The sequence below is a fragment of the Parasteatoda tepidariorum genome, chromosome 9 (genome assembly GCF_982258835.1).
Source record: "Parasteatoda tepidariorum strain Cologne lab strain chromosome 9, Ptep-v5.0, whole genome shotgun sequence".
Classification (NCBI taxonomy): Eukaryota; Metazoa; Arthropoda; class Arachnida; order Araneae; family Theridiidae; genus Parasteatoda; species Parasteatoda tepidariorum.
The window spans coordinates 69,025,298-69,051,556 of record NC_141763.1 but is presented as its reverse complement, the minus strand read 5'-3'; the positions used below and the strand labels follow the sequence as shown (position 1 = coordinate 69,051,556).

The following is a 26,259-nucleotide window of genomic DNA, read 5'->3' as shown; positions in this document are numbered from 1 at the left end:
AAAGCTTTAATAGCTGGGATGAACCCTTTCTTGTTAGGGATGAAGGGATTTTAAACGTCTTAGAATTGAAAAATACTTAACTGGTAACTAACATCCATGCTTCATAGCAAACAATTAAAGCACAAACTTGTACTAAAATATTTTGAAATAATTGTGTTTTTAGATCCGACATAAAACTGGAAATGTCTGCAGTATAAAATTTCAAGAGCTATGCACTCTTGATTTATAATAAAAATAATAAAAGGAGTTATCGTAAATATTTATGTTACACTAAAATTTATTCTAATATTGGGCCTTAAAATTATTGATAAGCAAAAAAAATGCCAGAGTATATATACAAGTGTCAGAGTATATAAGTATCAGTAAAAAATATTGAATGAAACTTTTTATTAAATATTTTTTATTGTGATACTATCTGAACTTTTAACAACCTTAAATTCAATTAACAAAATTTATCTGATTAAGGTTTTGTTTCAATTAATAATTTTCAAGACAATAAAAAGTTAGATCTTCTGAGCTTTTGCTGCATTTTTTCCTACTGACAACAAACAATTAAAATTGGTACTTTTAGGTACTTGCGAAGCAGAGGGTATGAAAAAGACTTCGGTATAACAATGTGTCACCTCTCTTCATCTCATGGTAGCCCAGTCACCCTCAGGCTGGGTACCGTTGGCAGACCATCCTCTTGCATCTTGGGAAGATCTGGAAATATCATTGTTCTAGCACAGAGGCAAGATACTGCTCCTTTCGAAATTGAAGAATGGGTGTCTGCTATACAAGTATATATCTTTTTAATATTTTTATACATCTTTGTTAACGGGATAGGAAGAAAGGATATTGACGTTATCAAACAATATTTAGTTTTCATTACCCACACGGTCATAAATATTTTATTTAGTTCGTTAAATATCTTCCTACATAGTGATTTTTTTTATGTAATGTCATTGAATATTTTTCATTTCTATGACAACCGGTCTTTTTTAATTAATTTACAGAATGACATTTTATTCCGTGATATAGTGAACGAGTCAATGATTGGAGAAAAAAAACATGGGGAAAAGGAGGCAAATCACTGATAAAAGCAAAATGTCTAATTTTAAAAAACGATTGACGGAACACTTATTGTAAGATCTCTCTAAAACATGTTTATAACTTTATACCTTCTGACAAATCTAGAAACATTTTATTATTGAACTTTGTACCTAAACAAAGGTCATCTCCAGGATATAGCATATTTTCGAACTAAATTGAGATTTCACGCACAAAATATACTATAACTAGTATGAAAACGTGAATTTTTTTTAGATTATAACTATGCATCTACGTCAGCTAAATTTAAAAATGCAAAAAAACTCAATTCTGAAAGAATGTGGAGATAAGTAGGTTTTCGGACACATAGAAACATTTTATTATTGAACTTGGTACTTAAGCAACGGTCATCTCCTGGATATGGCATATTTTCAAACTAAATTGAGATTTCACGCACAAAATATACTATAACTAGTATAAGGACGCGAATTTTTTTTAATATCGTTTATCATATCTATGTATCTGCGTCAGCTAAACTTAAAAATGCAAAAAACCTCTAATTCGAAAGAATGTGGAGATTAATAGGTTTTCGGACGCATCGATTCAATTGTAATAACAATAAATACCTCAATTTAAATGTGCATTATTTTCACTTTTTAAATGGCAAAGTAAAAAAAGTTTTTCATTTTAGGGCACAGAAATATGTTACAACAACCACCTAAGTAGTCATCAAAGTAAAGTGATACCAAAAGAAATCTGGTCTTCAATTCCCGAACCAGAAGTCCGAGAATTGGTTCTCAGTTCTCAGGATAAGTTCCTCGTATTTGGAGACAGTGGATTTTCCCAAACACTTCCAGCAGAAGAAGTGTGCAAGCAGGTGCAGAGCACTACCTCCCCAGTCGGTGCCAGTAAGGCTTTGTCAGAAATGTACTCAGCATTAACTAATGGTCGGAGAGAATGCATATCAGTTATATTACTTAAATCAGATTCTTCTGTACCAGTTGAAGAAGAAGTGGAGAAGTACAGGTGTTGGGAATTCATGTTGGAACAGAATCACAAGTTGTTGTTTACCAAGGAGCTAGAAACTCTTAACAAAACAGCGTTGCAAAACGAACAAAATTCTACTAATGCAGATCCATCTTCCTGGTATACAAGTGCATTATCCAAATATAAGTGCCCATTGCCGTCTCATAGAGGGCGCTACTATTGTTATGGCAATAAACTGGAGTGAGTTTAAGTAGATTTTGTGCTTTTCTTCGTGCGGACGGTTGCTAATCTTTTATTACCCCATCACTAACTGAGTAACATCACTAACTGAGTAACTGAGACTAAGTTCTTTCTCCATTTCAATAGGTAACTGAAGCCATTATATCTTAGAAAACTTTTGTATTCCTGCAAACATAGAGTATAACTATTTAACAATGAGTAATTAATCTCTTAGTGCTCTTGAATTGGAAGTTGTCTTAAATTGAAAAATGGCTCTAGTAATCCTGAATGACGTCAGTTGCTTGTTGGTTGAAGCTGGAGCAACAGAGATCTCCCTTCAAAAGGATGTAAGGGAGAGAATGGAGAGGAGTGCAAAATCTATCTAACATTCAATAATTCGTTGCTTATTATATATGTAAATAAAATTAATGATATTTCTGTTGTGTGACTCGTTGATGTAGAAAGAAGGAAGCTCAAAATCATTTTTGGCACAGCATGTTGTTATTTTTAAACTGTTTAAAAAAAATTCTGTAAGTCTGTAATTTTTTTGTATAGTTATATCGAAAATAAAATACTTTGTATTATAAATTTTTATAAACCATAATTTAATCCACATTTACTTTAATTTGTTGTTCTATTCATTGTGTAATCGTCATATAATGGAAAATTATAATTACCATGATTAAACATCGAAATAAAAAATAATCGTAATAATTATTTAATGATGATTTAGTAGACTTCATAGGGCACCTAATTAATTATTTGATTAAATTGTCTCATTTGGTGGCTATGCCGTTTAAGGAGGTGTGTATTAGAGATGAGCTCGGGCATCACTTTTGGAGGTCCAAGCCAGCTCGATACCAGAGAATTTTTATCCGTGAGCGAGATGTATAGGATTACGTAGAGGCTGAGTCCGCCCCAGCCCGAGATATACGTCGGATGAAGGCCAAATTTTTCTGTCTCTCCACTTGGCCTTTGATCAGTGGCGTGCCAACTTTTTTTTGACTGGGGGGGCGAGCCAATGCAAAGTCATAAGCTTTGCTTGATTTAATATTTTAAAGTTAGTTGTATTATTTTTTGTAATTTGTCTAATTGTAATTATCTAAACTATTTCCGTTGTTTATGACGACGATGATTTAACTATTACATCCACACCAATTTAGTTAACAAAAAATGATTTATCAATAAGAAACTAATTAAAAAGAAAAAAAGTGTATTAAAATGTAAGAAATTTAATTAATGAATTTTGTAATTTTACTCCTTTAAACTTGTTAATGCTGAGCAATACATTTTGTCGATACATTTTAATCATAATGACATACAATGGTTTTTCGCTCCTCAAAAACATATTGAATTAAAAATAACTTGTTATTTAAATTTTGATCCTAGCATAGATTTGAATTTAATCATGAATATAAATTTTCAGTTTACAAAAAAATGGAAAATTAACTTTATCATAATTTTAATGATAAGCACAAGATATAAAAACATTAAAATAAATGAAGTAGTAAAAGAGATTGATTTCTAAAATTAAATCTTATTTTAAAATGACTTTGAATTTTAACAAGTCTTCTGATTTTTCTGGTTAATTCCAAGGTAAAGCTTAAAATGTATACAAAGAAAAAAAAACTATTTTAAACATATAAATATGCAGTAATTTAACGAAGTAGAATTAACTTTATCATATTAAGTTTTCATGATAAAAGACTAGGGATGAAAAAATTAAAACAAATGAAGGAATTAATTTCCAGCTCGCCATATTTAAATATGTTTCTTATTTACAGAAGTATAATCTAAACACATTATAAAATTATAACCAAAAATTTTATTGTATATTAGAGGCTGCGTGCTTTTTTAACTTAACAATGCAATATTATTTTTTGAATTATAGCTATTCGAAACAAAATTGTAGAGCGAAAAAGACTAATGGAAATTTAAAAGAATCTTTCGAAAAACCAAATGATATTGGGAAAGTATGTTATATACTTTTAAAATATTTAAAAATTTTCAAGTATAAATTGAATGAAATATATTTAAAGAAGTTAAAATGTTCTAACAAAATATAGATAAAACAATTAACAAAAATATCATTAACATAAGCGTAAAAGCAAAAATCCGATAAAAATGAAATCTAAAAAAATTATTACTAAAAATTATTAAAGACTAAATCTGAAAAATTTGCTGTACTTATTAAAAATTTGTTGTATTATAACATAGTTTTTATTAAGACTTATTATTTTATTAATGAGAATAAAGAGTTACTGGTCACAAAAATTCCCATTTAGCTTAAAAATGTTTGAAAAATAACAAGGACAGAGGAATAGAAATTATTATAGAGAAAATAAAAATCCGAAAAAAAATTATTTTTAAAAATAACTGACAAATAATCAAAGTAAACTACGAAGTTTGAAAATTAAAATGTTCGGAAAAAGCATTTCAATAATACATGACTAAATATAAAAAGTAAATAATGTCAGACAAAAATCGTAATTACTGAGCCAGGTATACCTGCAAAAAATGCATTAAACTATGTCTGACGCACAAAAAAAAAAGGAATAAATTAAAAGATTACTGATCATCACTGAACAACCTTAGAATCGTCGGCCCTGTGTATAACAAAAATATTCAAATCGCAAACATAAAAAGGCTCGAACTGCTCTGACTAAATTGTCGAACTGTTTTTTTTTCCTTCCAGATTACAGCTATCCCATTATTTTAAGGGTCAAGAATCTGCATACGTTGATTAAATAAAGTTTATTCAAAGCAAGTACGTTTTCGTGGGGGAAATTTCCTGACTCTTAAAATCGTCTACCCTTACACTAATTATTTCGCATATTTAAAGTCAGGTTTCCGAACTATCCGAATTGAGTCCTATGAAAATGCGATTGTTTGATCTAAGAGTGCTCGCTTTGTTTATTTATTTATTTACGCTCAATACATTGTTTGATTTTGCTACAAAATAGAAAACTTTAGCCTCTTGCTAGTTCACGTACATAAATAATTATTACCTGCACTGCACAGAATCAAAAATTAAAAGTGCGTGAGCATGCGAGATATTACAAGAAAGTGCTAAACCTCACCACTCAAGTAACGAAATAACTTTTAAATTTGAACAAAATAATAATTTGTGTTTGCACGGTTTAGCCGTTTCTGTACATGTTCCGTAAATTTTCACATTTAACTGACCAATTAGAATATGAAAAGACAATAGCTTTCTTTTATCTTTGTTTTTATCGCTTTTCTAGTAAAAATAATGTGATGCAAAAAAAAACTAAATATAATTTACTATTCAATTATTTTAATAATTCTTTATAAAATTGAGCAATGTTTTAAACTTTTTTTTAAGATTTGGGTGCCAATGTCGACGATGAATATGTGTTTGCTTCTTCTAAATGCTACAATTAATAATTTTAGTTGAGATTCCTCAAAATTGTCAGGAAATCGCATGAACAATTGGAACTTAAGCGAAGATTTTCGTTTTAAGAGATCCTGAAAATTGATTAGTAGAAGAGAAATTGACATTGAATGTATTAAATATAAAATCGGTGATGGCTCCCGATTTCTACTTTGCCCAGGCACTTCTTTTTTCTCTTTCAGACGAACTCTTAAAGTAAATTATCCCATTTTTTTCTTTGGTGCATACTTCTATATTCATTTTTGCATATTTTTAGCTTTCTGAAATTATTTTATAAGAAATAACTTTTTTTTGTACATAAATTTCAAAATTCTAAAAAAATTTCTGAAGTTAATTTTTAATTCTGATTATTATTATTATCCGGTATACAGAAAGACAGGTATGATGGAATTAACAGGTCTGACACTGAAAATTGTATTTCGAAGGTTTTATAAAATCAAAAAATGGATTTAATATAAAATGTAAACTTTGAAGAAAGTATAGCTCTGTCTATATATAATATGGTTACCATATGACGTATTAGATTAAATGATATTGTAAAATTAAAAAAAGAATAATAACAGTTGGAGCTAATTTAATTAACTAAGTTATTACTTTATTTTTATTTTTAAACTTAATTTTTCAGACAATTTTGGTAAATATCTGTATTGTTGTATAAATTAAGTTTATAAAACTGGCGCATATATCACTTATGGGCAATGGAAGCTCATAACTTAAAATTAAATAAATAAAGTAATCATAAAAAGTCTTAAATAAAGTATCCCTAGTCAACAAGCTAATTATAATGCAAGTCATGAAGTGTCAATTTCATAAAACTTCTTGAATCTGTTTAATATATAGTTATAAAAAATGAAATTACTTATTGATTTCAAATTAAAAATTTTCAACACGTTTTATAGAAATTGGATGGAGTTTTACGGTTTTATGTATCACATATGCTCTCCTTTTAAAAAGCCACTATAAAAAAAATATTCAGCAGTTATATAATTGACATCGAGCTAAAAATAAAGTTACGTTACTCCAGTGTGCACAGGGACCTAAAAATATGGCTATATTTTAAAGAAGATTCTTTTTTGAATAATTTGCCTATTGAAACTTCTGATCAGAAAGGCATGTAAATATATATATTCGCGACGTCATATATGAGTAAACAATCATGACAGGGAACTATTTATTTATTTGAAATTCCAGAGCAAATATAATACCAAAGAAAAAGGTTATACAGCTTTTTTCCTAAATAAAAAATTCTTTTTAATGGCTTGTCTTGACAATGAATTTTATTTGCTTCGGATTTTTGAAGAGAAAAATAAAATAAACAAAAATATAACACAATAACATATATATAACACATAATACATATATGACATATAATATAACACAAAATGCGGAAAAATAAATGAAATTTAAGTAGTTTTATGTGTAGTATTTTTCTCATATTGTTCCAGTTTAATTTATCTGGATTTAAGTCGTAATTGTCATGTTTAAAATGGAAAATAAAAATATTCAATTGATAAAGAGAAATATTCACATTTTTAAGAAATGATGAATTACAATAGTATTGATCGCATTAATTTTTTAATCTCCATCAACAGCATTTATAATTTCAGCATTAAAATTTTTGAAAATTAATACTCAGAAGAAATATTCATGAAAAAAGCTTTCACGAAGTTAATTAACACAATTTTAGCATCCTATGAAATTATGATTAAAAAAAAAAAGACTACAAAAATTACGCGGATAATTTTTTCCCCTCCTATGTTACGGAATGTGTTTTACCCTCCAATATTGCCCCATTCTTAAAAATAAGTTTTTTGTTTAATTAAAGTTTTTATTACTGAGAATAATAAAATATTATGAAAATTTTTAATAAACCTTTTTTAAAGAATAATTTTTTAACATTTTTATTGTTAAAAATAAAAATGGTAGTTAATTTGTTTGTATTAAAATAAAAATTATCATTATTTAAACGAATTATCCTTATTTATGCAAATTATTGTTGGTGTATAATGTTTTTTTTTAATTGGTTTATTTCACATGAGAGAGAGAGAGAGAGAGTAAATGTATAACAGATTTGGTGTTAGAGTTCTGCTCTACGTAATCATATGATATACATAATATAATAATAGTTATCATATAAGATAAAAATAAAATAGTAAATTTAAAAAATTAGAAAAAGGAAAACACCTTTCAGAGCTGATATGATGCATTCTCAATCGTGTTATTTTCCTGTTTTTACAATCAATAGTTTTTCGGTCCTTTTTATTTATTTATTTTTAGTATATTAATCTTCAATGAATATCACTTTTGTGCCAAAAGAGCAGAAGAAAATTAATTTCAATAAAATAAAGACATTGATGATCTTAAGGAACCGATATTAAAATGTACCTCCTAAAAGTTGAAAGAATAATCGAAAATACGAAAATAAATTTTTTATTTCAAGGTACTTTATTTATTATTTTTTTATTGACTAGGATTTTCTTAAAAAATTAAAGGTTGAATTTCATTTTCGAATAAAAACAAAGTTTTTAAAAGTAAAAAGAATTCAAAATATTATTTAACAATTAAAAAAAATTAAATTCGTAACATAAACTAATCCATACACCAACAAACAGACGGTAAAATCATGAACTAATGTACTATTTAAATGTATTTGATATACGAACAACTATCTGAAACAATTCAAATAGTACATAAATGCATAATTATTAAAGCATTAAATAATTTAATGAAATGAAAACATTTGCTTACCTCCTTCGATATCTATTTTACGTTTCCTTGTTATTTAATCTGTCAAACTGATGTAAAAAAAATAACGACAACGACAACAACAAAAAAAACAACCAAATAATTTAAAACAATTAAACAAAATAAAAAAATATGCTTTCTTTTGAAATTGATAACTTAAATTATGTAATTAAAAGAGCTAAAAAATTTTTTTAGCAGAGAGCGTTTATTTACGTTAGTCTAAGAAATGTCTCATCACAAAAAGACCAGACCAGAGAAAATGTCAACAAGTCCTCCCCAGTTTAGATCCCTTAAAAGCTTAAAACACCTGTTTTCTCAGAAAATCTAGATAATTGCTTGCTTGAGACGATTTACGAAGAGATATCCAAATAAGATATGTTTCTGTGGATATCTGACATTTTAAAAAGAGGACAAAGGAGCAAAAGGCCATAAAAATGAAAATTTAAGAAGCAAAGTACTTTTACCCACTGCGTGTAACATGAGGTGGCTGTTTTTGAGGAGTCAAATAACTGTCTTTGTGGGGGGTTTGGCCACCAGAATTATATGCCAAAGTGGGTGGAAAGGAAATTGTTGAAAGTCAGGGGTGGCTTTGAAACCAATTTTTATCAGTGAAGGTTGCATTTTATTACTCTTTCCGCCAGGGAAGGGCAAAAGAGATGAAGTTGGGATGAGATTTTCTTTTAATTATATAGAAAGTTATACGTGAAAAAAAGTCTTTGTCTTAAGAAAGTTTTTTAGACAGTTTTTTTTCTTTTCTGAAATTACCAATTTAACTTAATTTTATTCTCACGAATGTTTAAATTTCAATAAGGGCAAAGCAAATTATTCGCCTTTCAATTAAATTTCAGAGGAAAATAAAAGTTTTAATTTCAAAAATAGCTTTAAAGTAGAAAAAAAAACAGTACTTTTTTTCAAAAGTTACCAATTTAACTTGACTTCATTCTCACGAATTTCCGAATTTCAGAAGTGGCTAAGAACACTATTCGCCCCCTCAATTAAATTTCAGAGGAAAAAAATGTTTAAAAAAAAAACTTTAAAGTTGAAATTTTTTTTTCTCTAAAATTACCAATTTAACTTTATTTTCACGAAAGGCTAAATTTCAGAAGGGGCGAAGCACATTTTTCGCTCCCTTAATTTAAATTCCCAGTAAAATAAAGTTTTTGATTTCGAAAATAACTTTAAAGTAGAAAAAAAAATAGGGCTTTTTTTCTAAAGTTATCAATTTAACTTGACATTATTTTCACGAATGGCTAAATTTCAGAAGGGGCGAAGCACATTTTTCACCCTTCAATTAAATTTCAGAGGTAAATAAAGTTTTTTACTTAGAAAATAGCTTTAAAGGTGAAAAAATAGTGCTTTTTTCCTAAAGTTATCAATTTAACTTGACTTCATTCTCATGAGTGTCTAAATATCAAAAGGGGTCTAATGTCTAAATATCACTCAATTAAACTTCAGAAGAAAATAGTGCTTAAAAAAAAAAAAAAAAAAAAACTAAAGTTTAAAAAGGGTTCTTTTTTTTTCTTTCTAAAATTGCCAATTTAACTTAACTTTATTTTCACGAATGGCAAAATTTCAGAAGGGGTGAAGCACATTATTCGCCCCCTCAATTTCAATTCACAGTAAAATAAAGTTTTTAATTTCGAAAATAGCTTTAAAGTAGAAAAAGAAATGGATCTTTTTGTCTAAAGTTACCAACTGAACTTGACTTCATTCTCATGAATATCTAAATTTTATAAATGGCTAAGTACACTATTCGCCTCTTCAATTAAATTTAAGACAATTTTTTTTTTTTTTTTTTTTTTTTTTTTTAAAGTTCTTTTTTTTTCTTCCAAATTACCAACTTAATTTTATTTTCACGAATGGCTAAATTTTAGAAGGGGCGAAGCACACTATTCGCCCCCTCAATTGAATTTCAAAAGAAAATAGTGTTTTTTTTTCTTACATTTTTTTTTATAAAAACTTCAAAGTTGAGAAAAAGTTCTTTTTCGTCTTCTGAAATTACCAATTGAACTTAACTATGTTTTCAAGAATGGCTAAATTTCAGAAGAGGCGAAGCACGTTATTCGCCCCCTCAATTTAAATTCACAGTAAAATAAGTAATTTTTGATTTCGAAAATAACCTTAAAGTTGAAAACGAAATGGTTAATTTTTTCTGAAGTTATCAATTTAACTTGACATTACTATCACGAATGGCAAAATTTCAAGAGGGGCGAAGTACATTACTCACCCTTTATTTAAATTTCAGAATTAAATAAAGTTTTTTTCTTAGAAAATCGCTTCAAAGTTGAAAAAAGTTTTTTTCTTCCTTTAAGTTTACTAATTTAAATTGACTTTATTTTTGTGAATGTCTAAATTTCAGAAGGGGCGAAACGCAATATAGGCCCTTTTATTAAATTTCAGAAGACAATAAGGTTTATATAAGGTAATAATCAAAAAAAAATTTGTTTTTTCCTAAAATTACCAATTTTACCTAAATTTATTTCTTGCCTTCATATTTATTATAACCTCTTACTTTAATTTCAGAGGAAAATTAGGATTTTTTACTTGGAAAATAGCTACAAAGTTCAACTAAAAAGTTACTTTTTTCTAAAATTTTACTTTTTGACTATTTTTAACTAGGAGAATTTTACTTGATTTTATTTTCTCGAATGTTTAAATTTCAGGAGGGGCGAAATATATTGTTTGCCCCCTCACTAAAATTTCAGAGGGGGCGACTGCCCCCTCTGCCCCCCCGGCTGGCACGCCACTGCCTTTGATGTCTAAACACAAGGGAATTAGTAAATTAAAACCTTTTCTATCTCTAAACTGTGAAAGTAAAGGCGAAGAGATAACTGAAACAAATGAAACTCTAAGATGAATAAAAAAACAATCAAAATCAACATATTAAGCTAAATTAATTGATAATTAGCTCTAGCTTCACAAATCATAAGTACCGAACAGAAATAGCAAATCGCTGTAAGTTTCTAGACCTTATAAATTTTAAATTTTTTATAGTCAATAACTGAACAAAGTAGTAAAAAAGTTTATGAAATTTTTTTATCCATATGAGCCTGAAACCTTTTTTCGGGAAACGAACTCGAGCCCACATCAGGCTCAGGCTGAGCCCGTCTTTTCTCTGGTATGCATGGATTTGACACAAAAATAATTTACTTAAAAATTTTTGAAACTGTCCAAAAAATATTCAGATAAAAAAAAAAAAAAATGCGAATTTTGACAATGATCGGTGCCGTGTCTCTAACTGTCTCCGTTTGAAAGTATTATAACTACTTTTTCATGACGCGTATCTGCTAATTTAACGCATCTTTTTAATTTCGAGTCTAATTGAGTGCGGTTCAAGCTACAATATATCGAGAGCAGTTCTGCCTTAGCTATTCAGTAGAAAAGGGGCTTAAATTTATTTATCGTACAAACTTTTTCGTGACCTTGTTATTGTTGCTTATCCTCATCTGGCCTGACGAAGTCAGACCAGATCTATGAACCCGTTGACGAGGAATGAAATCGAAGACCAAAAGAGGAGTAGAGTAGATGTCTTCCCAGAGAAGTCCAACACAGTCCAGGATATGAGACGGTGTAGATGGCATTTAAGGCAGAGGGGGTAGGTTTTAGTTCCTTCAGAAAATAGTAAACCTTTTAGATGGCCGGTAACTAGGTGGGAGAGGGCGGTGCAGACTCTCGTTTCTTAGGGAAGAGTCAAAGAAACTACAGGCTTATTTCCTTTGTACCAATGGTGGGTGGGGGGAATCAACCAGGCCCCTCTTCCCCACTGGGCACTATGGGCACGTGCCCAGGGCCCCGCGATCGAATGGGGCCCCCTAGTTCCTGCCAGATTACCAAATGATAACCGATACATTATTACCGAAAAACATTAATTTTGAAAAATCTGATGATAATGACTTACTACAATACCTACGCTTATTATATTAGCTTTAGTTTGCCGCATGCGGATAGCTATACCTTGTACAACATAGCTTGAACTTTTTGACAGATGGGTCAGTGATGGGAAACAGAAAATATCTATTGGTGTAAAAAATGTGTTGGCTAAATATGTGGCTGTATGTATGTTTTAAACTATTCAAAATAAATAAATTCATTCGTCAATCAATTTTATTGCACTAGACATAAAAACATTGGGTAGGTAAGAAACCATTGTTTTCAGTTTTTCTATTTAAATTTTACCTCGAAGCAATAAAAACCACTTAAGACTTTCGGAAAATGCTTGAGTCCTTAACAGGTACTTTTATGTTGTGTGTCTATTCTTATGATTATTATCAATTTTTAATATCTTATACTATAATACGAGGAATGGTTGCCAAGTCGAAAATCGTCCCAGAATTAATAAACTCCGGTAAACTTGGGGGTCTGGGGTTTTTGGCCACGAGGAATCGATCGGCGCCGGTTTTGAAGCGCTACGGTCGAGCAGTTCGGAGTTACAGATAGGATATTTTCAAACTTTATTAGTTCGCCATAATGGCTATAGATACTCTTCTCCACTCTTATAAATGTATGCTAATGCGAACCTTACAATTGAAATATTAATTTTTGACAACTTAAACCAATAATATACGAAGGAATTAATAATTTAATTGTAAGGTTCGCATTAGTTTACATTTATCAAAGTGGAGAAAAGTTTAACTTTTTTGTTAAAATCACCGTCAACAAAGTCCGACATTTCAACATTCATCAGATTTCAAGCTACATTTTCAACATGCAGAACGCACCTCTACATGAAATTCTTCAAGGAGCCGGAATTTTGGAACAACAAGCGATCAACTCAATTCTACCCGCAAATGGACAACTAGAAGATACCGTCATTGTCAGAAGGCTTCTCCATTACGCCGAACAAGCTTACCCGACCGTCAAAGTTGCCGTACTTCACCCTGAATTTGTCGCACGCTTCTACGTTACAACAGCGGATGGCGCTTATGAAGGAATGGCTCTTCTCAACGATATCAGCGACCAGAACAAGGCTTCCAACTATCTATACGGCGTTCAACAAGGATTCGACGTGCTACTCATTCCCATTCACAAGAGAGCTCAAATGGATAGAGGCGAGCACTGGATGCTAGGAATTTACGAAGCAAGCTATGGAGAACGTCAACTATTAGTCTGCGATCCAGTCGACAACCCGTTGCCCATCGATGCTGTTTTGAGAAAAATACTGCGACACGTTTTGAATACCGTTGTTACGAATGAAAAGCTGAAAGGATGCATCGTGAAACCTCGCAACGCTTACAACCACCAAGATGACGCGTCTTCCTGCGGAGTTTACATCGTCTTTTATGCTCGACAATACCTCTCTCATCGACGCCTTTTCCTGGACAAGAATTTTCAAGAAGCGGATGAACGGAAGCAAATTTACGAATTCGTTGTGAACAGTGTCTTTAATTGTATAATTTTTTGTTATCAATTACATTTTATTTCCTGTGACTTTTCAAACTTTACCTTTGTATAGAATAGTTCCCTTTCCAAACTTTGTTTAGATAGTTTACAATGGTGCACTTTAACCAGTTATCTTTTCACCAATGGTTTCACAAATTTTCTTATGGCATGTATTGTTTTGATAAATTGCAATTGAAAATTTAAATCTTCGAGTTAGCTTCGATACCTGTTTTCTACGAGCGGAGCTCGGTCACCCGCTGGTTATTAAAATAAGAAGATATTGTTCGTCGTTGCAAAGTTATATCGATTTCAGATTTGACATCTGTCAAAAAGAAAGATCAAACTAATAAATAAACAGGGTATAATACTCCACTCTCTCTCAAAAATGAGTTTTTCCGATATTAGTATGTTTAGGTTAATTTAAATACCTATATGTAAGTATAAGAATACAATTTAAAAAAAAATTATTAAATTAAAAAAAGAATTATTTGATGCGGTGTGGTTTATGTCTTAAAGAAACCTATTCGAACGTCATTCGTAATACCAAAGACAAAAAAGGGGAATTCCCGATTCCCGATCGTCGTTTGACTTGACGAACGGGAATTCCCTTCAAGTATTTGTCTGCGATGTTGTGGCGTTTGTTTTGTTTGTAGTTGTTAGTTTGTTACTGACTGTGCTCGAGCTCTGATAAAAAAAATAGTATTGTTTGATTAAATCGTCGTTTTGTCTGTTTTGTGTTAGCGAATATTTTCGTTATAAAATTAATTAAATAGTGAATTATAATATAAAATGTCGAAACGGTCATATCCTAGTGGATCTGAAAAAATGAAAAAAGCTCTACATCAGAAAGAAGTAATTGAAAAGTTACCAAAATTAACATCATATTTTACTACTACTACTGGAGAAACTTCTGTAAGTAGCAATCAACTCATAAATGTTCCACATGATGACTCAGCTCAATTACAAATTGCGGGAATTTCTAAACCTTCATGTTCCAATTTTGAAAAAGAGATTGAATCAGAAAGCGACTATTCCTACGACGAAAGTGCAACGACTTCAGTGACTTCACTAAAACCGACAACTCCAACTGTGTCAATTGAACAGCAGTTTTCCAACACAGAATAATTAATATCGCACGATCCCGCCGATTATTTTCACGAAAAGTTTGTTGAAATAAATCGCGAAATTTTCATTCGTAAGGGACCAGTATATTTTCAAAATAAAGATTCTGACTTTTCCGAGGCATCCAGAACATACAAAGATGGTAATAAATTAGTAACGAGATATTTCAACAAAGCATTATTTATTCGCAAATTAAAGAACAATGAAAGCGTCGAAAGAAAATGGTTGCTGTATTCGCCTTCCAAATGCTCTGTATTTTGTTTTTCATGCTGCTTATTTAACCCAAATGATGTTAATCTTTGCTCTCGGAATGGATGTAATGATTGGAAGCATATTAATCACATAATTTTAACACATGAAAATAGCCCAGCGCATAAGCAATCTATGATGACTTATCTGGCACGAAGTAAAGCGGTTGGTAGAGTAGATATAGACTTATTATCTCAACATCAAAAGGAAGTGGATTACTGGAGAAACGTACTTAAACGGATTGTAGCTGTTGTAAAATTTTTGGCATCGAGAGGGCTTCCATTTCGCGGCGACAATGAAATCCTAGGATCTCCAAACAATGGAAATTATTTGGGTTGTGTGGAATTATTGAGTGAATTTGATCCATTTCTTGCAGATCACTTAAAAAAATTTGGGAATCCTGGAAAGGGTAACACTTCTTATTTATCAGCAAATATCTGTAATGAGTTTATTGAAGTAATGGGAAAACAGGTTCTAAAAAAAATTATAAATGAAGTTAAATCAGCAAAATATTTTTTCATAAGCGTTGACAGTACGCCCGATCTGTCTCATATTGACCAGCTAACTTTCATCATTCGATACGTAAAAGACTGTGTTCCTGTTGAAAGGTTTTTGAAATTTATACCTATTAAAGAACATAAATCTAAGTATTTAGCGGAAACCATCTTAAATTTTTTAGAGATACATGATATTCCCATAAAAGATTGCAGAGGACAAAGCTACGACAATGCTTCAAATATGTCGGGAAAGTATAGTGGTCTACAAACAAGAATCAAGGAAAAATGTGAATTTGCCACCTTTATACCATGTGCAGGACATTCACTAAACTTGGTAGGTGTCCATGCTGCTGGGTGTGTACCGGAGGCATCACAGTTTTTTGAAATAGTTCAGAAAGTGTACAACTTTTTTTCGGGCTCTACCCACAGATGGAATATGTTAACAGAACATTTAGGTTCAAAAAAAGTTGTTAAGAGTCTTTCACAAACCAGATGGTCAGCCCGAGCTGATGCAGTAAGTGCTTTGCATGGGGGTTATAAAAGAATATTAGAAGCTTTAATCACCATCGCAAACGATACTGAACAGGCACGAGAAACAAGAGACGAAGCCCTTAGTCTGTCTAGAAAAATGGGAAATCTAGAATTTATTATACTGACGGAAATCTGGAGCACTATATTGGAAAGAATAGACAAAACAAGTAATTATCTTCAGAAAGAAACAATAACACTGGACGTTGCAACCAATTTGTTGACTTCACTTTATGATTTTATTACTAACCTCAGGGATAAATTTGATAACTTCGAATCATCTGCCAAAGAAAATAACCCAGAATCTGACTACAAGGATCTATCTCAAAGAACAAGACGTAGAAGCTCACGGCAGAGTTTTTTTGATGGCTCTGCGCCATCAGTCCAATTGAATGGAAAAGAGCGATTCAACGTAGAAACCTTTCTCCCAATAATCGATACCTTGAGTGTTCATCTAAAACAGCGACAAAGTTCATATGAGATCGTCAGTCAACGTTTTAGTTTATTTTTTCACTTAAAATCTCTGAATTCCGAAGAGATACGACAAGGATGCAAAGAATTTTCTCAAATCTATCACGAAGATGTAAATGAAAAAGAGTTAGAAATAGAATGTCAACATTTAAAAGAATACTTAATAAATGTTCAGAGTGAAAATGAAGCATCTAACAGTGTACAGGAAGTATATAATCTATTAAAGCAAAACAAAATTGAAGACACATTTCCTAACGTAGAAATTGCATTGAGAATATTTTTAAGCATGATGGTAACTAACTGCAGCGGAGAACGCTCCTTCTCCAAATTGAAACGAATAAAAAATGAATTAAGAAGTACAATGCTTCAAGAGAGATTAAATAGTTTGTCGCTGATGTCCATAGAATGTGATATTCTCAATACCATAGATTTTGAAGAAGTGATTAACGATTTTGCTCATCTTAAATCTAGAAGGGTACCTTTGCAATCAACATAGAATTAATCTAAGGATTTTAAGTTAAGCGAGTTACTTTTGTAGATTATTTTTTATATTTCCTATTTTTTTATAGCTAGTAACTAAATAAAAATAAATTTAGAACCTTGTTTGTCTTTCTTTATCTATTGTAACTAAATAGTGTTTTCTCAAGGTCATAGGGGCCCCATGATCCTAATGTGCCCAGGGCCTCAAATAGTTTAAAGACGGCCCTGGAATCAACCAGTCCTTGAGAAACTGGGATTTCTTCAGGGAGTAAAGTTCAGGTTTGTGATCCTTACTATACATTTATACAGTCTTATTGTCTTGACAATTGATAAAGTGACAAAGATACGATGTACAAATTACATTGAGCTACCGCTTACTTGCAAAAAAGTCAGAAAAATATTTATTTTCAAATGTACCCATGCCTCAATAAATTATGATTATTTAACACATTTATTTAAAAAAAATAAACTTAATTAAAAACTGAAGAGCAATAAATAGTTTCAAAGAAATAATTTCAAAATTTATCAAACATATAAATACTTTTGTTAAAATTGTTAATACTTTTTCAATGATTCTTTTCTTCCTCGTGTTCGGAGGTGATAGACCTGATAGAAATGAGATTACACGGTGATCATTCCTCCCGAGGCTGATATGAGCACTCCCCTCATATTTTTTACAATCCCTTTCAGCAAACACCAAAACTGCACGTATAATTTTCATTTAAACAACAATATTTTAATTAACATCTGAACGAAGAACAATTCTAAATCATTTCACTGTTAACAATATTTCCCACAGTTTAAAATTAAGAAGATTTTGCTCAATTCGCCCTTTAAAATCGCAGTGCAGATCCCTTTAAAATCGCAAAGCAAAATTTAAACACAAATACCGATCCTGGGCAATGTTATTCAATGAGCATTTTACATAAACAAGAACTATTTTTAAGAATAACCATGTATAATAATAATAAACATGGACAATAATAAGCAGGATAATAATCCTGTATGAATGTGTGCGCCATTGGCCGATGTTGTTGTTGTAGTTCATTCGTAGCACTAGAACTGTACAATGGACTAATGGCGACGGTCTGGGAAACATCCCCGAGGATGATCCGAAGACATGCCATCACAATTTTGATTCTCTACAGAGTAGATGGCATCCTCTCTTCGGTAGCCCGACGACCTGCACGCGAAATCGAGCACTTTACGGTCGAACAGTTTAACGAGCACCAATACCTCACACCCTCGGTCCCTACTCAGTCTGATCCAAATGGTCATCTTAACGTACACTGACCGCAGCCCGTGATGCTTGACTTCGGTGATCTGCTGGGAACCGTGTCTTAATGATCAGTCCACAGGCCGATAATACCTAGACTGTTATTTTAGAGAAAAGGGCACTTGCATGATTTGTATTTGATCGGTGCTTTTTACAATGTACCTCATACTTTTTTTAAATATCATAACCTGGTATTGCCTAAACCGGCATTATTTATCCTAAAATTCATCACCTCGTCTAGACGGAAAAAAAATCCAAGTAGTGAAAGGAAAATAGATTTTCTCTGTAAATGAGGAGAGATTATTCTTCGGGCTACATATGTATAAAATAAAAGCAACCTGACTAAAACACAAATAGAAATATAGATTTTATCTGTTGTGCCTGCCTCGGGGAAAATACAGGTATACATTTTTTACTTTTTTCCCCATTTGCAGAAGAAATTAAAGATTCAGGTCCATACTTTCATTTAGTGACGTAGTTGAGTTAGCTATTTACTGAATTTACGGTCAAAACGTAAATATATTACTCATAAAGAACTCGTCTTTGCTCTCAATCTAAGTAAAAACCGTTTCTGAAGCGTGCGAAGATATTTTCCAAACATACGCAAAGTAGATTTTTGATACAAAATATAACTTCTTTGTTGATCTTCTATCCTTACATCGAAGATCACTTCTTTTAACTCGGAAATTACTTTACGCTTCCTTCATTTTTACGGCATTTCCTTCTTGTGTCCCTGTGTGATTCTGTCCCTCAGTGAACTGATCGTAAAAACACGGTTCCCAGTGGAAGAACGAAGTCAAGCATCACTGGCTGCTGTCAGTGAGCTGGTGGGTGACCTCTCTGATCAGCCTGCGTAGAGATCGAGGATGCGCGGTATCGGTCCTATTTAAACTGTTCTACAGTAAAGTGCTCAACTTCGTGCGCAGGTCGTCGGGCTACTAAAGCAGGAGAGCCATCCTCTCTGTAGAGTACCAAAATTGCGATAGCATGTTTTCGGATCATCCTCAGGGATGTTTCCCATAGCGTCACCAAAGCCCATTGTGCAGCTCAAGATCGACGTAAATAAAGTACCTACCTATCAATGTCATTATGAGACTATTCTCAATGCAAACGACACACACACTTCCGATCACCATCAAGAGAAATGGAAAACTTGATTCACGAATGTTTTGAGGGAGAATATGTTCCACCAATCACCGTTTCTCTCGACCATATAGACCAGTGTTTCCCAAAGTGTGGTACTCGTATTTTCAGGGATACAGGAACAATTTAACGGGAGTACGGGTTCTTATGCGAAATATCTTGCAACAAACGAAAATTTCAAGAAAGTTTATTTAAAAACAAGGATAGTCGTGAAAATTTACGATTACGTACTTTTCTATTGGCTATTTTTTCTTAGTTAATAATTAGTGGTGTCAACAGCCAGTTGTGTTTTTTTCGTTCGTTTTAATGAAACTGTTGGGCGTCTGAGGTCGTTATGGCCCATAGTTGCGATTTTTAACTTTTGTGCGATTTGTTTTATAGTAAAAAATAAATTCATTTTTTATTAGTGGTGCACAGCGTTACGAAAAATTTAGAAAGGGTACGCAAAAATCATAAGTTTGGGAAACACTGATGAGATAGACTAAAATTAGCTATCATGGATAACTTGATAGCTTTGTATGCGAAGATGCTGAGAACAGCTCTTAAATGATTCTAACGTTGTTGTCAATAGTAAAACTAATTTATGATCTATGTAAGCAAAAAAATTTAGGTAGTTTATCTTAAGCGATTAATATCTTCATTATGATCTATGTAAGCAAAAAACTGAACTGAGGCATTTTATCTTAATCGATTAATATCATCGATAAATATCGTTATTGTTTTGTGCGCATGTTGACGAAATTCAAATTATTACTTTTTGTAAATCAATTAATATTTTCAATGGGAAGAGGGAGAAAAAAACATTTTCGTAAAGGTCGAGACTCTGGAAAGACAACTAGTAAACATTCAAGTAAGGTAAGAAAAACTTTTTCCTACGTTATCTGATACTATCACCCCTCTTAAATCTTGGTTCAGACCAATGTGATTGGCAACAAGATTGCACGTTAGTTTCACTTTGTCCCGAAACTTAAATTTTTTTTATGTATTTACTATACTATCAACTCTTAACAACTTTCTCCATTTAAAAATATATCTAACTATGCAAAACTGTTCCATCGATAGATTTGTTTTAAAACCATCTCAATTGAATACAGAAATTTCGAAAGTTAAAGCCGCTATAGAACGACAAAAAAAAGTATACAATTCTGTAACTTTGTCATTGCTGCCAGATAAAGGCGCTAAACTAAAACACAAGATCAATGACTTAGAGAACTTGTTAAAAGACTTGACAATTTCAGCTGTTGAATGTTCTAAATCCTCTCTTTCGGAGACCGTTTCTTCCAACGTAGTGAACAACAAAGAACTAAAATCGAATAGCTTATCGACTATAAAAGATGGCAAAATAAACTCAGTTTTTTCAACTAGGGAGCCCAAAACAATCTCGTCACCAACAAAAGCTGTAAAAGAGCAGAAAGCAGTGTCTGTTTCTTCAATAACAGTTAAGGAGGTCAAATCAAAATCTGATTCATCCGCAAAATGGATTTCTGTTAGTTCTACATGTGACAGTGGTTTTCAAGATGGAGACTCAGATGATACTCTGACTATTTTAAAAAGCTCAACAGCTGAAAAATTTACTTCTTTTCATGAATTGAGTAAAAAGATTGAGAAAAGTTACCCCGACCCATTAAAAGAAGTAGTAAAATCTCCTGCTTTTAGAAATTATAGGAAAACCGATGAAATTCCTAAGACTAAGTTAACCGAAGCTAAGCCCTTATTTGAAAAAGAAAATTTAAAAAAATCCTCTCACAGTGCTTATTCTGTTAATCATGTGACATGTCTTGCTAATGAAGAAACCATAAAACAACTTCATGGATCTCTTGCAATTTTTCCTAATGATTGTGAAGATGAAAAACAACCCAGACACCTTTTAGTGCCCTTGATGAAACATCAAATTAAGGCATTGTCGTGGTTAATGTGGCGTGAAACTCAAACGCCCAGTGGAGGAGTTTTAGCGGATGATATGGGTTTAGGAAAAACGTTAAGTATGATTGCACTCATTTTAAAGCAACGAGAAAAATATTTAAAAGCGGTTCCAAAAAAATTGGATGATGACGTCACGAAAGGAACATTAGTTGTTTGCTTAGCTTCTATAATTCGTCAGTGGGAAGCAGAAATTAAAAAGTACTGTAAAAAGGACTCGGTTAATGTTCTTGTTTATCATGGAGCACAACGGAGTAGGGATGTTCGATATATGAGAAATTTCGACGTTGTCGTAACAACATATCAGATTTTGTTGTCTGAAAGTAAATCTAAAGAATCTGGTCTGTTTCAGCTGGAATGGGAAAGAATTGTTTTAGATGAGGCGCATACCATTAAGAACCATTCGTCTAAGACGGCTGCAGCTGTCTTTAGTCTTAGAGGTTTAAAGAAGTGGTGTGTGACTGGCACGCCTATTCATAATGATTTTAAAGATTTGTACTCTTTGGTGAAGTTTTTGCAATTTCATCCATTCGATGATTATAAGAAATTTAAAAAGCTAACTGATGACAAGACTGAAGATTATTCGGAACGTAGAAATATGCTGGTGAAGAGCATGTTATTGAGGAGAACCAAGTCAGAAGTTGATGACTCTGGTAAACCGCTGGTTAAAATGGTTAAAAAAAGTATTTTGACTAAGTATATAGAATTATCTCCCGAGGAAAGAAAAGTATATGATGAGCTGCACAAGAAAGTGACTGATGTAATAATGAGAAGAGTATGTGATAGCTCATCAAAAAAGTTCAACAATACTTCATCTCTTTTAGTTTTGTTACTTCGAGTTCAACAATGTTGTTGTCACGTTAGTCTTCTCAATCAAGAAGCCGAAGAATCGGTGGATGACTCACTAAATGATATATCAAATGCATTAACTTCTTTGTCTATATCTAGTAGTCCAAGTCCTGACTCTAGCTTTAATTCCAACTTAGACTTAACATTCAGTGAATACGAGAGTCATAGTATAAATGATAAATCAGTAATGAGTTCAAAATTGCTCAAACTGTTCGAGGAACTGGATAAAATAGCTGAGGAGTCAAATAATAGTGCAAAAAGTGTGATTGTTTCGCAATGGGTCTCCATGCTTAAATTAGTGGAGCTGCACCTTAAGAAGAAAAATAAAATTTATCATATGATAGCTGGTAATACTAAGTCAGAGGAAAGACAGAAAATGTCTGAGGATTTTAATTTTAACTCTGACAGCCCTAAAATTTTGTTGCTTTCATTGAAAGCTGGTGGAGTTGGATTGAATTTGGTTGGAGCTAACCACTTGTTTTTGTTGGATTTGCATTGGAATCCAGCTTTGGAAATGCAGGCTTGTGACCGTATACACAGAGTGGGACAAAAGAACGAAGTATTTATTCATAAATTTGTGTGTAAAAATACTATTGAAGAAAAGATTTTAACCTTGCAAAATACAAAGAGCAACATGGCTTCTAGTGCCTTAAATAATGCTGGAAAAATTAAAAAAGGCATATCAATTGATGACTTGAAAATGTTATTTAATATCAAATTTTAATTGTTTTTCATTTTATTGAAGTACTCATTGTGTTTATAAGAGATTTAAAAAGTATCTATTTTAAAGTTATATAATATTTTTATGTGGTATATTTCTGAATTGTGATCTGGTACCGTAATTTTAATTGACAAAGCATTATATGTATTTTATGTTTAAAAATTTTTTCAAATGACCATGTTGAGGTTGTAGGCTGTCAGCCCGTAGAAACCCTCTTCGAGTTGGTCCTATTCTGTGATGTTTTTTTGGCTTTTCGCTACCCGGAAATTATGGTGTGGTGATTATTTTGCTATATCATGATATAGAATTCTTTTCAATGTCTTTATTTCACAATGCTCTGACTAACCTTTATTACTAACCTTTCTGAGTTCACATATTGAGTTTTTAATACTTCACATTTGTTATCTTAATAAAATTTATAAGTTTAACTTTGCAATGTTTTATACAAATTTTATTAAACCTTCTTTGGGGTGTTAATAGGTGCTGTTTCTCACCAAGGTTGGCAAATTTCAGGATTTTCTTTTTTTAATGAATAAAAGAAAAAGAAAAAAACAGATTTGATTTGAAATAGATTTTTCTTAATTTAAATCATATATTTTATATTTACCAGTTGAAACATCTGATAAAATGTATTAACACTGCTTAAATTATTTAAAAACAAAAATATATCTGTAATACTAACTAAAATTTTTCAAAAATTATTATTTGTTACTTACTACTTATGGAATAAAAAAATCATGGTTATTTTATTTTTATTCTAATTAAATATCTTGAAATTTTTGAAAGGCACAGTTGGATATCCTTTGAAGAGTTAAAATTAATGTAGATCAGGATAGAAATAAAGAAAACAAAATTGTTGCAAGTTTTTCTGGGCAAAGCAAGTCTTATTTCAATTTTAATGAACATTAACTACATATTTAATATGTTTTAAAAATACTTGGAAGTATTCATATAAACATAAAATGAAATAGGTGTCATTGTAGTATGTTAATTGCCATCAAATTATTTTATATACAGCTAATGTAAGATTATGATTTATCAGTATTAATGTTAATCTTCACCACTTTTAGCCTCTTAATTTTATTTATTTTTTAGTCTTTTTTAAAATATAATAATTTATCCTTTCATTATTTCTTGGATAAAACTTTCATTATCAATGAAAACAAACTTTAAAAAGAGTCCCACCCTAAAGAATATATTTATAAAAATATTTCTCACCTAATAGCTTAAAAAACAAGCAGGTGATTCAAATCTATTTAAAAAAAAAAAGAAAAGATTTAAATCATGTCTATCCTGTTTCTTTCGTTCCATATTTTTTCAATTGTATCCCCAACATTAGAAATATTGTTCATTTGGTATTCGTCATTTAACTATTAATTGTATAATTTTTAGTTTCTTCATAATTTTGTGACCCTAGTCATTACTTTTTAAACTTTTGTGTGAGTTAGTGCTATTTTTAAAAGACATATACATGTTTGCTTTATTAAGTAAAGTGTTTAAGTAACAAATAATTCTAAAGTTAACAGTATTTGGATTCATATTTTTGTAAATGGGAAAAAAAATGTTAATAATGCTGATTAAAAATTAGTTAAATGTTTTAGGTTAGTTGTGTAAAATTATTATACATTTGTAGGAGTAAAAAGGAAAGTTATGCATGGACAAAAGTTTGAGTTTTTGTTTCTTTTCACAAACATCTAGAAATTATAAAAATTAAAATGTCAAATTTCGGAGCTTTACTCTGGTTTGCTCTATTCTTAAAATTGTATCTGATATTTAATGCATCAGTTATGCAACAAAATTATTTTTAGGTATTTTTAATTTAATTCATATTACTATGTAATGTTCATCTAGTAATTTTATTGAAAACTTTGAATTATACATAGAAAATGTCAAACAAGTAAGCTCCTGACAGTTCGGTCTAATGTGGTGTAAAAGTGTGCTGTATGACAAAATCCATTTAAATGCATGATACACATTTTAAGATAGATAATTACTGCAAAAGAATATTACTACCTAATCACTACTGTTTATTAATTTACTACACAGGTGTGAAAAGTTCAGACCCAACAACCACATTAGTAGAATAAATTTTTTTCTCCTCCAACTCTTATGTGAGCTTAATACTCTTATAATGAGCTTAATAAATGACCAAATAGCCAGAAGCCTGCTGCATTTTAGCAATATATTTTTAGACATCTTTTCTCAAATTGTTGATATAGAATTTGATTGCTTTTTCTAAAGCATTTAGATGTTTCAAAAATATGTGCAGATATAAAATTTAAGCTTGTGCGTTGACTTTTTTTTTTTGTAGCATTCAAATTCTTTTTAAACACTGATTTTAAATAATTGCAAAATGCATCTAACTTATTGACTATTGTAAGTTACTTGGTTAAACTATTGACTGTTGTAAGTGAAATTTGGACAAGACCAAAAATAAGATTTAAAGCTGACATGCTTCATGTGATCTACTTGTAAATAATTTTTGTGCCTTTTTGAAATTTGGACTCTTATAAACTGTACTTATGAATGTTATTTTTTTTTTTTTAATAAAAGAGTTGATTTTGAACAGTTCTTTTATTTTCTGTGTATTCATTGTTTTTCTCAGAAAATAAGTTTTTCTTAATATTTTCATGATGATGGAGATCAAGAGTTGGGAATTGAAATCAGTTTTGAATAAGGCTGTAAAAGTGTAGAAATATCTACTTAATTTAAATGTTTTTTTAAACTTAACCTTTATTTTACAAAAAACCCCTTATTTTGAATGGACTTAAATGTGTTTAATTTTTAGTAGAAAGAAAAATTCCGTAGAAGATTGCCAAAATATTTGATGCTTGAAGTTCTAAGCTGCCATTTATTATTTTTTAGGTTCAAGTGATTAATTATTTTTTGGGTAGAAAGGGATTGTTCAAGTGTTACATAAGCATATTTTTTTGCTTTAATTTTTGCATTTACTGAAATAATCTAGTTATGGGATTAATTCAAATAAAAATATGTGATTTATGTTTTAATCCAATATATAATATTTTGAGTAAATGTTTCAAACTCTTTGAAGGAATAATTTTTCTTCTTCAATTTTTGCATTCCTCGATTTCAACTTTTGTTTCATATTTGAAATTTTTCCATGTTTTATTTATTTATTTTTTAAACAATTTTTATTTGGTTTTTAAGAAATTTTGAAAATAAGGTGATTTTAAAGTCTTATGCAAGCATTGCTCTTACCCTCTCTCTC

General features: G+C 30.9%; 3 protein-coding genes across 4 annotated transcripts in view; all 3 read left to right on the top strand.

Annotated features, from left to right (window-relative positions):
- Positions 1-2,823, top strand: part of Phlpp (PH domain leucine-rich repeat protein phosphatase) — a 58,708-nt gene extending 55,885 nt beyond the window's left edge. Inside the window, exons 13-14 of the mRNA XM_043043284.3 lie at positions 572-779; positions 1,721-2,823. Of these exons, the coding sequence (XP_042899218.2) occupies positions 572-779; positions 1,721-2,260 (748 nt within the window). The 3' untranslated portion in view covers positions 2,261-2,823. The remainder of the gene's footprint in view (positions 1-571; positions 780-1,720) is intronic.
- A 17,233-nt stretch (positions 2,824-20,056) lies between these two features.
- The window catches only part of Nsun2 (tRNA (cytosine(34)-C(5))-methyltransferase Nsun2), a 33,919-nt gene continuing 27,716 nt past the window's right edge, over positions 20,057-26,259 (top strand). For both annotated transcript variants that reach the window (XM_087152069.1, XM_087152068.1), the window contains exon 1: positions 20,057-20,395. In XM_087152069.1, coding sequence (XP_087008195.1) covers positions 20,270-20,395 — 126 coding nt within the window. In that variant the 5' untranslated portion in view covers positions 20,057-20,269. The remainder of the gene's footprint in view (positions 20,396-26,259) is intronic.
- Positions 20,430-25,596, top strand: LOC107437234 (transcription termination factor 2). Its single transcript, XM_016049163.4, has one exon. The coding sequence runs from the start codon at positions 20,580-20,582 to the stop codon at positions 23,031-23,033; it is 2,454 nt and encodes an 817-aa protein (XP_015904649.1). The 5' UTR covers positions 20,430-20,579; the 3' UTR covers positions 23,034-25,596.

What these genes read in the sequence shown, in the direction of transcription:
- LOC107437234 (XM_016049163.4), top strand. Translation starts at nt 20,580, where the DNA reads ATGCAAAACTGTTCCATCGATAGATTTGTTTTAAAACCATCTCAATTG.